We start from the raw sequence: 17,564 nt of genomic DNA, 5'->3' as shown, positions 1-17,564 counted from the left end.
TTGGTTTTGTTTGCCCAAGAATCGTTCCGTTCCATGCGTTCCGTCGCAAATTTACTGTCCCATCTCTTGATGAAGACCGTAGCCTTTGTGAGCTAGGGAATATCCATCGTTTTCACCAGGTCGAGCTTTACGCCCTCCCAGGGAGCGTGAATACCTCTGACGAGCTGTTTGACGGTATCAATACATTCCGCCGACGTAAAACACAGCTTAAAGATGTCCCCTCTAAACTTGCAGCTCATCATTTGTATAGGTGGACCCTCCTTCCACACATTTTAAAAAATCCGACCGTTAACCAGATCCTCTACTTGGGACCGATGATCTGGTAGAATCCTACCGGATGCACAGCCGATATTAATGACTGCATAAGTCAGCTTATCTCTGTTGTGCTTCCTTGCCACTCTGGCGTAAGAGGGCGGCTCCTTACTGTTCTCAGCGACCACCTTCTCCTGCCGTGATGGCTGTGGTCTCCTATTGGAAGTCACAGTCCTCCAGGGAGGCTCAGGGACCGTGCGCGCTTCCTTCGTTCTTGTTCCGACTTTGTCTACCTCCGCAGGACACTGTCTGGAGTCTCCATTGCGGGATGGCTGGCTGGGGTTTCCCAGAGTACTCGAAAGCGGGGAGCTCTTTTTCTTCTTCAGCATTCTAGCAGTGTTATTCTCTTTGGGAGATCTGATTCTTTTTACAGCTCCCGTAGAAGTGCTTGGAATGTCAGTTCTATCCCTTCCAGCATCCTGCACTTTCACCCGATTACGCTGCCGGTACATACTCCTCTGTCTCCTTCGTCGTGCACCGGATCGCTTTCTCGATCTGCTTGTGAGCTTAACAAAGCCATCGCTCATTTCTGCCGTCATCCCGATGCTCTCATTTCTCGATTCGGCTGCGATGAATGTTTCATTGACATAGTCGCTGTCTGAATCCGAGTCAGAACCACAAGCTTTAGTTAAAGGCTGGGGACAAACTGTGCATCACTCTGGTTTATCCGTCTCATCTTCATTAATTAGTCTGACGACTAGTTGTGCGCTTGAAGCATTACTCTCGACTACAGGTGCCAAGGCCTGGCCTACAGGTGTCAGTTCCAAAAGGATTTACAATTTTTTTTTCGTTATAGGTAGTACCTATTCCGAGATACGGGTACATATATAGTTTTTTTCTTTAGGGAGCGAAATAAAAACTCGTCCGCTCCACTCAACGGCTACAAAACTACATCTGAATGAATAAATAAATAAATCGGATAAGAATGGCGCCCTCTATTGGCTCAAGAAGTCAAGATCCAAGATCGGCTTATATGGTAGTTATATCAATTCATGGACTGATATGGCCCATTTACAATCCCAACCGACCTACACTTATAAGAAGTATTTGTGTAAAATTAAAGCGCTTAGCTTTGTTACTTCGAAAATTAGCGTGCTTTCGACGGAAAGATGGAGGAACATGGCCAACTCGACTTAGAGTGTCAAGACGATCAAGAATGTACGCACTTTGATGGTTTTCAGATCAATATTTTAATGTTTTACAAACAGAATGACGAAATTAGTATACCCCAATCCTATGGTGGAGGGTACCAAATTAATATATATTTTATTTTTTAACGTGTATTTCAGTCGTGCTTCTAGACTTTTAAAAAGGTTAAGGACCTAAAATTAATTCACTGAAATCTGTTTCAGCAAAAATAGGTGTAAGATCAAAAGTACATGTACGTACGTGGTTGAGTTAGGTTGGGTAAGTGTGGCAGTCTATTTCCAGACTCACTTAGACAATTTAAGTCCATTGTGATACCACAATAGCGACAGACCAGGTCCTGGTGGGAATCGAACCCACGACCCTGCACTGGTAATCCGAGCACGCTACCAACTCTGCTACCGGGGCGACCTATGTACATATATACTTTTTGATAATAATTTTTTGAACGGAGTTTTCACTTTTTATATCCTCCACCATAGGATGGGGGTATACTAATTTCGTCATTCCGCATGCTTTTACTTTACCATTTCTCTTTCCCCAAACCATTCTCTGATTAACTTTTAGTTATAGCTCTGATATTTCTATCCAAATAGCTAGCTTCTGCAAGCTTTGCTATTAAAAACTCGACCAGCTCACTTTTAAGAAAACGGTCCATGGTTAATAAGTTTAAGCTTTTTTCGTGAATTATCGACGATGAAATGTCAACAGGATTACGAATGCCCTGGTGGGGTAGTCCTCTTCGAGAAAGGAAATCAGCCCAAGAAAAACCCTGGATGACCGTAAGATTCGCAATATTGCGAAAGAGGTCCGCAGACTTTTTTAACTGAGCACGTCGTAGGTTTATAATAATGGAATTTATGGTGAAGGAATCCCTGAGGAGCTTCAAACCATTTAAGTCACCCGGACCTGATGGAATATATCCGGCGTTACTACAGAAAAAGGAAGACTATCTGGCCAACATTTTCACAGCGTTCTTAGGACTTGCATGTACTCCGAAAGCCTGGCTGGAGGCAAGGGTGGTGTTTATACCAAAACCCGACAAGGCAAGTTATGCGACACCAAAGGCCCACAGAACCATAAGCCTTACGTCCTTTCTATTCAAAACCATGGAACGTATTGTGGACGCTATGACAAAGAGTAGGACATCCAGCGAACTGCTCAAATACAAACAGCATGCCTATGTCGAGGGAAGGTCGGTGGAGACTGCCCTGCACGAGGTTGTGCATAAAATAGAAGAATTCTTCGATGCCAAAATGTACATACTGGCGTTATGCATTGACGTTGTGGGGGCTTTTAACAATGTGAGGACCGAAAAACTGATCCAATCCTTAGACGAGTACCGGGTCGACCCGGTCCTTAGAGACTGGATAAACCATATGCTAAGGAACAGGTGGATAAATTGTGTGTCCCATGACATACATATAAGGGAGAAAGTGGCACAGGGCGTGCCGCAGGGGGACATTTTATCACCACTTATATGCGTGACCACCATAAATCACGGATGCTGCTATGTAGGCGATGTTATAATACTTCTAAGGGGTAAGGATCCGAACAAGCTATACAGAAGGGCCGAAAGGGTCTTGGATATGGCATATGACTGGACTAGACCCAGAGGTTTCAATGTTTTCCCAGAGAAGACTAAAATATGCCTTTTCATGAATATGCCACGTTTCCTCAACAAGCCGATTTCGATATCTGACAAGGTCAAATACTTAGGTGTGATCTTGGACAGGAAACTGAATTGGAAGTGTCACATTCAGGAGCGTACTGAGAAGGCTTACAGATATTGTAGACGGGCCGTAGGCCCGAAATGGGGCCAGAATCCGAGGATAGTCCCCTGGCTCTACAGGAGCGTGATTAGACCAATACTTACTTACGCCTCAGTAGTTTGGTGGACTGCTTTGGAGGAAAAGTGCAACATAAGGACCATACAACAGGTTCAGAGAACATATTTTCTTGGCATAGGCGGAGCGATGAGGACCACGCCCACTAGGGCACTGGAGACTATTCTATATATCCGACCCATTGACATACAGATTAAGTGTGAGGCAGCCACTGCGGCTTTGAGACTTAAGGCTATGGGAGAATGGATTGAGGATGGGAGCAGCTCATACCATCGCTGTATAATCGAGGCGACGATAGGAAACATAGATGGAAGGAAAGAGGTTTCCGATCGGATACCTGACATGAACCTTGAAGTCGAGTGCGACGCACTGCTGCCATCGGCACAGTCTTGGATTGACGGAACCCTAATATTGCCATCTAGAAGATCATGTTACACGGATGGATCAAATCTAGAGGACAGAGTGGGCCTGGGGGTTTATATTGAGAACCCAGGGACTGAGATCATTTTTAGACTGCCTGACCATAATAAGGTCCTGCAGGCAATCCCATGCCAACTGGTTGTACGCACCGGATTGACCCGATGGAAACCTCATCGGCAAGGTCTGCCGCCTGAGTGTACGTGTTCGTCTTTTTTCGTCATGGGAGAGGCACATCCCGGAGTGCCTTTTCCGCACGCTTCTGGTCCGTGCCGGGATTGGAAAGAACCCCGGACCCTGGTTCTGTTCGGTTTGCCAGAACCGCCTCCATCATCGGTCGGTGTCGGTGAGGTGTAACCGGTGCATGGAGTGGGCACATTTTCGACCTTCCTATGGCCTCACCTCACTACGGGAGTATAGTCATACTGGTTATGTCGCAAGGTGCTGTGCGAACATAGCCAGTAGTGGGTCACAAGCGTCGTCGTCGTCGCCTTCTGCGTCCTCGTCGTCGGACTATGTGACCCCCCCGACCTCTACCGTACGGCAATTTACGCAACGGCAGCATCCGAGCCCAAATATTCCCGGTATCGTTTTTGCAGTTAAACCGCAACGGACTTCGTGGCAAGATCGATGAGATTGTGGACTTCATGAGTCGGAAGATCACATTAGTCGCAGCGATCCAGGAGACAAAGCTGACCAACACCTGCAGCTTGCACAGTTGTCACGGTTACAATGTCATACGTAAGGATCGGTCAAGGAATGGAGGTGGGGGACTGACCTTCGTGATACACCATTCCGTGCAATATAGACCTTTCTCGCCTGCGGATGGCGTTAGTGACCCTACATGGAATACATGGGGATAGTAGTCAGGTCCGGTACTGCCGAGATAGAGCTATACAACATGTACATACCGCCGGTTGGTAGCTGTGTCCCGATTAATGGCCAGGCTTACAACCCCGACATAAGTGGGTTGCTATCTTGCTATAATCGTCTGGTTCTGGTGGACTTTAGGAGATTGAAATCTCCACGTTTTGCATGGTGAATGAGGATGCCCCCACTAGGATAACGAGGAGGTGCAGCAGCTCGCCAGACATCTCCATTGCATCCCCTGATCTCCTGAGTGACGTATCCTGGCAAGGCGTCATCTTTTTGTGGTCAGACCACCTCCCCATAATTCCGAGACATTAACGCAGCAGCCGCTCGCTTTATACCAGCCGGTCTAATACCCCAAGTGTGGCAGTGGTACTCGCAGATGAGCGTGATGGGATTCGTGCTATTGACCCTGCTAACCCCAGAATCAGCGAGCTGAATCTGGAAATAAACAGGGCAGTCAACGAACATAAGCGGAATTTGTGGCCGGAACACTTGGAGCAATGTAACTTAGGCACCAATGTATGCAAACTGTGATCTACTGTTATGTCATTCTCGAACCCCGGTAGACGGGACGACAGGACCTCAGTCACTTTTGGCGAAATAACCGTGACTGATCCGAAAAGATGCGCCAACCGTCAATTTATTGTGCATCCCGAGAGAGACAGGGCAAGGTGGTCTCGGGGCCGATGGACAGCCATCACAATTTACCGTGGGCAAAGTTACGAATGTCATCTAAGGCGTTGGGCCCCGACGGAATCTCTACATTGATGTTGAAGAATCTGGATTCACCTGGTTTGAGTACCTTACCACTGTCCTCAACCAGTCTTTGAACACTCTTATAGTTTCCGATGTCTGGAAAATGGGCAGAGTGATCCCGCTACTAAAGCCTGGAGAAGACGCGAGTTTGGACGGTCCTCGTGGCACTGGACCTATCGAAGGCATTCGACACGGTCAGCCATTCCAAATAATTTGAGGACATCGCCAACACGTCCCTCCAGCCAGGCCCAGCCGAAGGGTCGGAATTATCTTCGGCACTGTTTAACCTACACCTATCCTCCATTCGACCACCACCAGACGGGATAAAGATCGTATCATATGTGAACGATTTTACGATCATGGCATCAGGCCCCCCACCCATTGATGACATCTGCGATAGGTTGAACGTCTACCTCAACGAACTTGCCTCATATTTCGCTGCAAGAAATCTGAAGATATCCGCCACCAAATCTTCAGCCACATTGTTCACTACAAATACGCGTGAGGTGAATACTGAGCTGACTGTGATGGTCGATGGAGAAATGATTCCGACCATCAAGTGTCCCAAAATACTTGGCGTCACATTTGACAGCTCTTACACATTCTCCCCACATGCCACAGGAATCTGAGATAAAGTCAAAAGTAGAAACAAGGTCCTCAAGTCACTTGCCGGCAGCACTTGGGGTGCAGACAAAGAAACCTTGTTGACCACATAAAAATCAATTGGCAGGTCTGTGGTAAGTTATGCAGCGCCAGTGTGGTCTCGTCAACTTTGTCAGAATACCGCCCTCCGAACTGCGACGGGCTGTCTCCTCAGTTCTCATGTGGACCACCTCTAAGCAATACCTTTTGGGCCGTTATCGCAGAGACCATCCAAATCATCATCTTGTGGATAGATATCCACCGCCCAGAAGCCTTAAGGTAGATCTACATGATCTAGAGCGTGAGGTTCAGCGCTACAAGAGAGAACCTCCAGATCAAGCGGCATATCAAGCAGAACTAAACAACATTCATGCAGACACGGTAGCAGACGCGGTAAATGCCTACCGGGTGAATGTAGTCCTTGGAGAACGACCGCCTCCCATTGCACCAGAAGAAATCGACCTCCTCCGGCAAACCAGAGTAGTTCTGACTCAATTACGTTCCGGCAGATGTAGCTGTCTCAACTCCTACAGAGCAAGGATTGATGCCGACGTGCAAGATGTATGTCCCGAGTAACCAGGGACCGCACGATACACGTTACCTGTTTAACTGCCCGGCTAGACCCACTCGTCTCAGACCCAGATCCCTGTGGACGCACTCCATCTTAGTCGCAGAGTTCCTGGGACTTGACACTCAACAGAATCAAGCAGTCGAAAGAGAGAACACCATAAACTGCTACAACAACAACAACATGGCTACTGGGGCATTTTATTTTCTATTGACGACTTATAACCATTAAGTACTGGATTAGATACATACATTCAAAGAAAGATTTTAGGGAGTTATTAAATATTATTGTGATGTTGAACGGACGATAGCGGGAAAGAAATTTGAACCCCTCCCACAAGCTGACCGCAATTGCTAGCTAATTTAAAACTCCCGCGCTCCTCCCTCTCGCCGTCCACCCATTATGTAATAGGGTTTACCCAATTCATTAAACTGAAGATTTCGGGAGAAATTATAGTCGAATCCCGAAGGGTTCATTACAGTTATTGTCATAGTACGTGGGGCTGTGGTGCGGCGGACCTCCTTTCCCCTACACTCATGGGACTTTAGAGGGTACTTTATAGTTTTTAGAGTGCACAACAAGCCGATTACTGGCTTAGGCGTATGTACATAGTGACATGGGCGCTTTAAAAAGCCGAATAACTTGCGAATGTTCACATCCGCTAGATCAGACAGGTTGTCAAAGAAATGAGAACCTAAAGTGGAACTCCTTCTAACTGCTAGTGGGGGACACACACACAGAAGGTGTTCTATAGTCTCTTCTTCTTCGATGTCCGCACAGCTTCTGCAAAAGTCGTTGCTGGCAATCTTCCGTCTGTCAGCATGTTTTCCAATTAGAAAACATCATCTGGCCAATGACAGCAAAGCAGTAGACCTCTTCAAGTCTAGGCCACATAGTTTTAGAATGCTCACAGCCCTCTCTTTATGACCATCTATCATTCGTTGACCTTCGGGCCTGGTCCTGAAAACTTAGCTTATATGTCCCTAGATGCATACTTACAGATTCCAGTATACCTGGAAAGTGTAAGGTAGTTCCTAGTCTCGCAAGCTCGTCTGCTTTAGAATTCCCTGGGATATCTATGTGGCCCGGCACCCAGAACAGGTGAATTTTGAACTGTTCAGCCATCTCGTTGAGAGATCTGCGACAGTCGAAAATCGTTATACAGGGATTTAATGGCTGCCTGGCTGTCTGAGAAGATATTTATGCCAATCGTCATAATGACATTACATCTTAGCCATTTCACCACTTCCTTAATTGCAAGGATCTCTGCGTGATACACACTGCAGTGGTCGGGTAACCTCTTCGATATGACCAGTTCTAGATCTTTAGAGTATGCCCAAAGCCCACCTGGTCGTTTAGTTTGGAACCATCTGTATAGAAGTCTATGTAATTTCTGTTACCGGCTAGATCTAAATGGAAGCAATTAATTGTATATCGTACGACGAGTTGTTCGATAAACCCAATAAAAAATGCGAAAAACACTAATGGAACACTTTTAGATGTTACTCAATCCCGCTGAATCCCGCACCGATTTTTCCGTATGGCAATGGCACTGGATCAGTCGCAGTAACTCCGGTGAAGGCTGGATTAAGTCCAGGCCACGGACTGTGCCGTATGACATTTATAACGTATGATGTTATGCCTTCACAGAACAACAACAACGCACAATTTTTTTTTAATTAGGTTGTTCAACCGTCAATTTATTGTGCATCCTGAGAGTGACAGGGCAAGGAGGAGAGCCATTCGCCGTATACTTGGTCTCGGAACCGATGGACAGCCATCACAATTTAACGTGGGCAAAGTTTTGAATGTCATCCTTGTCGCCAAATCATCCAAGAAATTAGGCCCCGACGGAATCTCTACACTGATGCTGAAGAATCTGGATTTACATGGAGTTGAGTACCCTACTACTCTACCTCAACGAACTTACCTCATATTTCTCTGCAAGAAATCTGAAGATATCTGCCACCAAATTTTTAGCCACATTGTTTACTACAAATACGCGTGAGGTGAGTGGCGATAAATGATTCCGACCATCAAGTGTCCCAAAATATTTGGCGTCACATTTGACAGCTCTTAAACATTCTCCTCACATGCCACAGCAATTTGCGATAAAATCAAAAGTAGAAACAAAGTCCTCAAGTCACTTGCCGGAAACACTTGGGGTGCTGACAAATAAACCTTGTTGACCACATTGACCGGTCTGTGGTAAGTTATGCATCGCCAGTGTGGTCTCGTCAGATCTGTAACACGCAGTGGAAATTCCTGGATCTTGACACTCAACAGAATCAAGCAGACGAAAGATATAGCACTGCTACAATTGTTCGGGATTCCTGTGAACTCTTTTGAATATTTGCGTGAGTTTACAGCTCACTTTGTTTTTAAACAGATAATTTCTTTGTCTAAAGTGGCTATTGAGTGCCAATTTTGGGTTTTGTAAGCAGTTCTTTGCTAGACATCCCTTGCTTTGATTGATCCCAGACAAAGTAAGGTCGGCCATCAAACCTGCAAGAATACTCTCCTGACTAAATCCAATATAAGACCCATCATTCAGCCATCTCTATGAGACACCTTTCTAGCTCGTTGTATTGCGCGGCTAGCTCGCTATTCACCGTCTCAAGGCCCTCTATCATGAGTGACCGCTCTACTTGCGTCTCTCTTATTCCGAGGTCAAGTGAAGTTGGATTCACATTATTTAACGGACGAACCGCGTGAGTGAACCGGTAGGGAGTGAACCATCAAATTATCCTGAGAGGACGTTCAGAAACCACCTTGGTGGTCTCATCAGCACAAAGTACCATCCTCCATTATTAACCTATCATCATTGGTGTTTTTGTTACTCCTATTGTCTTCATAAATTGCTAGTCCCATGAGTGTAGGGGAAAGGAGGTCCGCCGCACCACAGCCCCACGTACTATGACAATAACTGTAATGAACCCTTCGGGATTCGACTATAATTTCTCCCGAAATCTTCAGTTTAATGAATTGGGTAAACCCTATTACATAATGGGTGGACGGCGAGAGGGAGGAGCGCGGGAGTTTTAAATTAGCTAGCAATTGCGGTCAGCTTGTGGGAGGGGTTCAAATTTCTTTCCCGCTATCGTCCGTTCAACATCACAATAATATTTAATAACTCCCTAAAATCTTTCTTTGAATGTATGTATCTAATCCAGTACTTAATGGTTATAAGTCGTCAATAGAAAATAAAATGCCCCAGTAGCCATGTTGTTGTTGTTGTAGCAGTTTATTGTGTCTATCTTTTGTCTGCTTGATTCTGTTGAGTGTCAAAACCCAGAAACTCTGCGACTAAGATGGGGTGCGTCCACAGGGATCTGGGTCTGAGTCGAGTGGGTCTGGCTGGGCAGTTAAACAGGTGACGTGTATCGTGCGGTCCCTGGTTACAATCGGGGCATACATCTTGCACACAGAGCTAGGATTGACTCTGTGTGAATTGAGGCGGCTGCGTCTGCCGGAACGTAATTGAGCCAGAACCACTCTGGTTTGCTGGGGGACGTCGATTTCTTCGGGTGCAATGGGTGGCGGTCGTTCTCCAAGGACTACATTCACCCGGTAGCCAACTACCGTGTCTGCATGAATGTTGTTCCGACCTGCTTGATCTGGAGGTTCTCTCTTGTAGCGCTGAACCTCACGTTCTAGATCGTATAGATCTACCTTAAGGCTTCTGGGCGGTGGGTATCTATTCACAAGATGATGATCTGGATGGTTTCTGCGATAACAGCCCAAAAGGTATTGCTTAGACAGCATGTAGTTATGTCTTCGCACTGGTAGGATCTTTGTCTCCTGATGGAGGTGGTCCACATGAGAACTGAGGAGACAGCCCGTCGCAGTTCGAATATTATTCCACTGCTTGCTTTGTATGTGGTCAACAAGGTTTCTTTTTCTGCACCCCAAGAGCTGCCAGCGAGTGACTGAGGACCTTGTTTCTACTTTTGACTATTGCAGATTGCTGTGGCATGTGGGGAGAAAGTGTAAGAGCTGTCAAAGGTGACGCCAAGTATTTTGGGACACTTGATGGTCGGAATCATTTCTCCATCGACCATCACAGTCAGCTCAGTATTCACCTCACGGGTATTTGTAGTGAACAGTGTGGCTGAAGATTTGGTGGCGGATATCTTCAGATTTCTTGCAGCGAAATATAAGGCAAGATCGTTGAGGTAGGCGCTCAACCTATCGCAGATGTCATCAATGGGTGGGGGGCCTGATACCATGATCGTACAATCGTCCGTATATGAAACGATCTCTATGCCGTCTGGAGGGGGTGGGATGGAGGATAGGTAGAGGTTAAACAGAGCCGGAGATATCACCCACCTTGGGGAACTCCCTGTTTCACTCTACGGTGTTTCGACTTCTTATCCATAAATTCCACAAATGACTGGCGACCACACAGATAATTCGCGACCCATCGTTTCAGGCCTGGCTGGAGGGACGTGTTGGCGATGTCCTCAAATAATTTGGCATAGCTGACCGTGTTGAATGCCTTCGATAGGTCCAGTGTCACGAGGACCTTCCTATCACATGGCCTGGGTTGATTGAAGCCACGGCAAATGTGTGTGGTGATGGCATGCAAAGCTGTTGTTGTGCTGTGTAGTTTCCGAAATCCATGTTAATGCTCGGCAAATGGAAATTCTCCTAGGCTCGGGAGGAGTAATGCCTCAATAAATTGACCTGGCGCATCTCTTCGGATCAGTCACGGTTATCTCGCCAAAAGTGACTGAGGTCCTGTCGTCGCGTCTATCGGGGTTCGAGAATGACTTAACAGTAGATCACAGTTTGCCTACATTGGTGCCTAAGTTACATTGCTCCAAGTGTTCCGGCCACAAATTCCGCTTATGTTCGTTGACTACCCTGTTTATTTCCAGATTCAGCTCGCTGATTCTGGGGTTAGCAGGGTCAATAGCACGAATCCCATCACGCTCATCTGCGAGTACCACTGCCGCACTTGGGGTATTAGACCGGCTGGTATAAAGCGTGCGGCTGCTGCGTTAATGTCTCGGAATTATGGGGAGGTGGTCTGACCACAAAGAGATGACGCCTTGCCAGGATACGTCACTCAGGAGATCAGGGGATGCAATGGAGATGTCTGGCGAGCTGCTGCACCTCCTCGTTATCCTAGTGGGGGCATCCTCATTCACCATGCAAAACGTGGAGATTTCAATCTCCTAGGGCAGAATGCCATGAAGTGTGATGCGCATTAAAGTCCCCCAGAACCAGACGATTATGGCCATATAGCAACCCAGAAGCGTGCGGAGAAGGCACTCCGGGATGTGCCTCTCCCATGACGAAAAAAGACGAACACGTACACTGAGGCGGCAGCCCTTGCCGATGAGGGATCCATCGGGTCAATCCGGTGCGTACAACCGGCTGCCATGGGATTGCCCCAGTAGTCATGGAAAACTATTGCAACTTGGATATTGGTTGAACAACTATCCCAGAAAACTAGTTTGGTATTGGGTCTCCTTGGTATAATTTGGAGACCAATGCCTCATGACCCTCCCAATCCTTTGTTTTACCGGCGAAAATTTCTTCTCGTAAACGTAAAGCCAGTTGGCTTTAAATCATCTTCAAAACTTCATACCTAGCGAGACAAACTCTTGGTTAATTCAAATCATTTCGAGGGGTATTCAATTTATTCATTTCAAAATTAATTTCAATATTTCTGTTTTATATGATTTAAATAAAAAAAAAAAATAGCTATAGTTCTTATTTATATAGTAAAGGAAACAATAATTGCCGAAAATATATATCTTGACGCTAAATGTCAGTTATTTTACTGAATTAAATGATTCCCTTTTTGATAGTAAATAAAACCCAAAAAATCTTTTAAGCTAATACTGATAGGAAGAAGGTTTATCTCGTATTTCAAAACACGCTCTTATAATTTACTTGCTTACTGCTATGTAGGTCAGAAGTTATTATCAGAACAAAAAAAAAAGACAAAATTCAATCCGGTCTGTATATGAAGTACATGTATACATAGATATGCTATGTACAATCCTAGGTTTTGAGCAATGCAAAAAAAAGTTTACACATACGTGCTTATAAAACTAGCTGTAGCACTGCCTTGGAGTTAACTTAGATGCTTACATGTCTTACATCTTCTGTTACCCTCTTCATCAAATAACATAACAAGGTTCGACTTTCCAACACTTTACGACGAGGATTGGTCAATGTTCGCTGCTATTCTGGGGGTACTAATTTAGATAAAACAATAACCATTGGTCTTACTGGTTTGCACATGCGTATCACTATTATAATTTTTTTTTTGCATCGGCCTTATTTCAAGGGTTATGATAGCATAGACCTTATTTACTTCTAGGGATAAATAAAATAATTTTAAATGATTCAAGGTGGTATAACAAAATTTATAGAAGGATGAGGGGGTAGGTGATTTTAATTTATATCGGATAGAATATTCAACAACCTCGCCGATAATGTGGAATTGGTTTTATTTAGTTTTGTTTCGTTATTATTATTTTTTTCTTTCTAAGAAACACTGCCTGTAAGTAAGTGTGGCTGGGTGTGTTTTCTATACTTACTGTCATTTCAATTACTTCAGTGATTCCATTTTTAATTTTTACACCGCACTTTGATAAATTTTATTCAACTTATATATCATATTTTTTACCTTTGTATATATTTTTTTTTATACTCACCTATTTTAGCTTCTAATCACTTTTACAATGAGCCATGGCCACCTTAGAACTTATTAAATGAATTAGGGCAGAGGTTTATCAGAGTCGTGTATTCATTGGAAGGCAGCCTCCGCCGCATTCTCTCCCGTGGTATGCGTCTGACTTGTGCGATATCTTCTGATGACACCGTAACTGTTGGTAATCGTTTGATTTTGGGTACTTAATGATATCAAATGATAACTTCGTTCTACACCCCATACTTTAGCATATCGCGCTTTCCAATTCGAAATCAATTATGAAACTTCTAAATATGAAACTTCCAAACAGGCAGTTAAGAGAGTACGAGAAAAACCGTGAAAAAAACAAGGTCAGCCGTTTAAAGAATTATTCTTGTTCCCGATCAGAATCCAATACAATTTAAAAAAGTCATTAAATTGCCGTATCTTAAAAATTAAGTGCTTCTATAGCCAACCAGAGGCTCAAAATCAAGCCGATCGAAGTACTGGATAAGAAAACTAGCATACAAGAACGTATTCGATATACACACTGGAATTTCGGGAAAAATACAAATTTCTTTGCTCAGATTTAATCTGGCGTCTCTTGTCATTAAAAATAAATGCAAGTAATGAGAGCGGAATGGTGCCCGTAAAAATTAAAAAATAACCCTTCACTTTGTGGCCATCCGATTTTAAAAATGTACATTGATTAAATATCTAGGAACTTTTTTATGTTCACGTTGCGACATATAGTTGGAAAAGGAAGTGTAATTGGATTTATTCAAGGCAGGAAACTTCTACTAATGACATAAAGATGACAAAAGGTTGAAGACGACAAAATCATATCAATCGTTGACAAAACTCAAAAGCAAAAACCTGCGGGCCAACACCATGATATACATTTATCCCATCAAGACTGTAACAAATTCTGTCGCTAAGACCTCTCCATATGACAGTGAAAAGAAAAAAATCCGTTGTCTCCCAAGGCCATTACAGAACTTGACGGAAACCCACCTATTACTTGCCCAGGTATCATGAAGGCGCCATTCGAATGTAGTCGGTTAGCCCCGACTACAAACCATGGAAATAAGAAAAAGGTGTGGCTTTCGATATTTACAGACACCGGTACTGAGGGTGGGACAGAATACCAGATTTAAACAGACTTAGGGGCGTGGAATTGAAAACAATTAGGGATTTTGTGAGTGTCACAGAATTTCTGACATTTGATTTTTATTCGAGGTTACTTTTTAGTATCTAGAACGCACAACTGGCTAAGGTATATATCAATAGTTGCATGGCTCGGATTAACATCCACACCTTCTTTTCAACCTAACCCAAGTATTTATGATTTTTTTATGAAATGCAAAATTGCATATACATGGTGCATATATGTAAGAGTTACTGATATACTCTAGTTTTTATGGTTAATTTTTTAGAACAAGATAATAGTTTATTTACTTTTATAGGCTTACGCGGCAGGATGCAACATCGTTGTGCTTGCAAGCACCTTCGAACGTGTTCAAATAATCCCTGGGGCAACACATGGATACGTGAAGATATCAGCCTTGGATTGTAGTACCGATACAGGAAAAATTGCAGCAGCTTATGAAAATAAAATCTGTATCTTTGAACCAACACCAGTATTGCAAACGGAAAAACACTTCACGCATTTTTTGGACTATAGGTAATTAAATAAAATGAAACTAAGCTTTTGAGAGCCAACTTTCAAGTTTTCCATAGTTCTATATTTTGAAATATATTATGTAAGGTATGTACATCATTGATTAACAAAATGATCCTGACTTTCTTACTTTTATCAGCTATGACAGAACATTTGTCCCATTAGGCGAACGTAGAATATTGTTCCAAGCGCCTCGATCTTCTTCGCTTATGCTAAAATATCTGACACCAAGTTTCGAGGTATCTCCCACCTTTCCATCGAGCTTTTGGTCATCCCGATTTGACTGTGCCACAGTGATTGCCTTCAGAAGACTTCTTTGCTCGACCTTCTTCCATTCCACTCTGACAACACGACCCAGCCAACGCAACCGTTGTATTTTGATACGTGTAACTATGCTAACGTCATGATTCATATGACGTCTATATTCTCCATTAATGCAGCAACGCCTCGTCTGCTTTCACAAATACCCATGCCGCGGAACCATATAACAACACGGGTAGTATCAGTGTCTTGTATAGTGTATTATTCGTCTGTCGAGAGGTGGCCTTGTTACTAAACTGCTTACTTAATCCAAAAGTAGTATCTGTTTGCCAGTATTATTCTTCGCTTTATCTCAAAACTGGTGGCATTCGTTTCGGTTACGACGATACCGAGGTAGATACAGTTGCTGACTGTCTCAAAGTTGTGGTTCCCAAATTTCTCCATTTTCTTTATATGTTCGGTTGTACAAGGCGTTTTGAAAGTTGAAACCATTCATTTCGTCTTATCTCCATTTACAACCAGACCCATTTTCACTGACTGTCTTCCGATTCTCTCAAAGGCAGCAGTTACTACTTCCGGTGATCGACCTATGATATCGATGTCATAGGCATAGCCGAGTAGCATGTGTTCTCTTGTGAGTAATGTGCCATATCTATTCACATCTGCATCTCGTATAATCTTATTGGCCTTATTTCATTGACTTTAAGTTTTTATCTTTCACACAGTACGCTTGAGAGTATCTTGTATGCGATGCAGAGGAGACTTATTGCTCTATAGTTGGCATATTCCGTCTTGTCTCCTTTCCTGAGTACGAGACAATCAATGGGTATGCGTTCTTCTAGCCAGATCGCGCAGCCAAGCTGATGCATACGGCTTATCGGCGTGTCGCCTCCGGTCTTAAACAGTTCAGTGGGTAACCCGTCGGCACCTGTTGTTTTTCAGTCGAATTACAGCTACTTGGACCTTATTCTGACATTCTATAACATCATCAGGGATTGGGTCTGCTGTAACCTCTTCGCCTTAATCGTCGGAAACTAGTAGTTGGGTAAAATGTTCTGTCCATATCCCCAGCTCGCTTTTTGTGTCAGTTACCAGAATTCCTTCTTTGTCTCCGCAGGAGGATGTGCCTGCACCAAAGCCACCGGTTTGATGTTTAATTTTTTGGAGAATTTCCTGACTTCATTCTGACTCCTGTACATCTCAGTTCACTCACACTCACTCTTTCCATTTCCTTTTTATACCCTCCACCATAAGATGGGGGGTATACTAATTTCGTCATTCTGTTTGTAACTACTCGAAATATTCGTCTGATACCCCATAAAGTATATATATTCTTGATCGTCGTGACATTTTATGTCGATCTAGCCATGTCCGTCCGTCTGTCTGTCGAAAGCACGCTTACTTCCGAAGGAGTAAAGCTAGCCGCTTGAAATTTTGCACAAATACTTCTTATTAGTGTAGGTCGGTTGGTATTGTAAATGGGCCATATCAGTCCATGTTTTGATATAGCTGTCATATAAACCGATCTTGGGTCTTGACTTCTAGAGCCTCTAGAGGGCGCAATTCTTATCCGATTTGAATAAATTTTGGCACTACGTGTTTTGTTATGATATCCAACAACTGTGCCAAGTATGGTTCAAATCGGTCCATAACCTGATATAGCTGCCATATAAACCGATCTTGGGTTTTGACTTCTTGAGCCTCTAGAGTGTGCAATTCTTGTCCGATTGGAATGAAATTTTGCACGACGTGTTTTGTTATAATATCCAACAACTGTGCTAAGTATGGTTCAAATCGGTCCATAACCTGATATGGCTGCCATATAAACCGATCTTGGGTCTTGACTTCTAGAGCCTCTACAAGGCGCAATTCTTATCCGATTTGAATGAATTTTGGCACGACGTATTTTGTTATGATATCCAACAACTGTGCCAAGTATGGTTGAAATCGGTCCATAACCTGATTTAGCTGTCATATAAAGAGATCTGGGATCTTGACTTCTTGAGCCTGTAGAGGTCGCAAATATTATCCGATTTGCCTGAAATTTTGTACGACGGATTCTCTCATGACCATCAACATACGTGTTTATTATGGTCTGAATCGGTCTATAGCCCGATACAGCTCCCATATAAATCGATCTCTCTATTTAACTTCTTGACCCCCCAAAGAGCGCAATTCTTATTCGAATTGGCTGACATTTTACACAGGCCTCCAACATATAATTTAATTGTGGTCCAAACCGGACCATATCTTGATATCGCTCTAATAGCAGAGGAAATCTTTTCTTATATCCTTTTTTTTCCCAAAGAAGAGATGCCCGGAAAAGAACTCGACAAATGCGATCCATGGTGGAGGGTATATAAGATTCGGCCCGGCCGAACTTAGCACGCTTTTACTTGTTCTTTCTGCTGG

General features: G+C 43.9%; 1 protein-coding gene across 1 annotated transcript in view; it reads left to right on the top strand.

The window, feature by feature from the left end:
- Positions 1-17,564, top strand: part of LOC106087131 (dmX-like protein 2) — a 552,769-nt gene that overhangs the window by 32,730 nt on the left and 502,475 nt on the right. The window contains exon 2 of the mRNA XM_059366477.1: positions 14,677-14,894. Within this exon, the coding sequence (XP_059222460.1) occupies positions 14,677-14,894 (218 nt within the window). The remainder of the gene's footprint in view (positions 1-14,676; positions 14,895-17,564) is intronic.

This window comes from Stomoxys calcitrans, chromosome 4, assembly GCF_963082655.1.
Source record: "Stomoxys calcitrans chromosome 4, idStoCalc2.1, whole genome shotgun sequence".
NCBI classification, from domain to species: domain Eukaryota; kingdom Metazoa; phylum Arthropoda; class Insecta; order Diptera; family Muscidae; genus Stomoxys; species Stomoxys calcitrans.
This window is presented reverse-complemented; position numbering and strand designations above follow the sequence as displayed.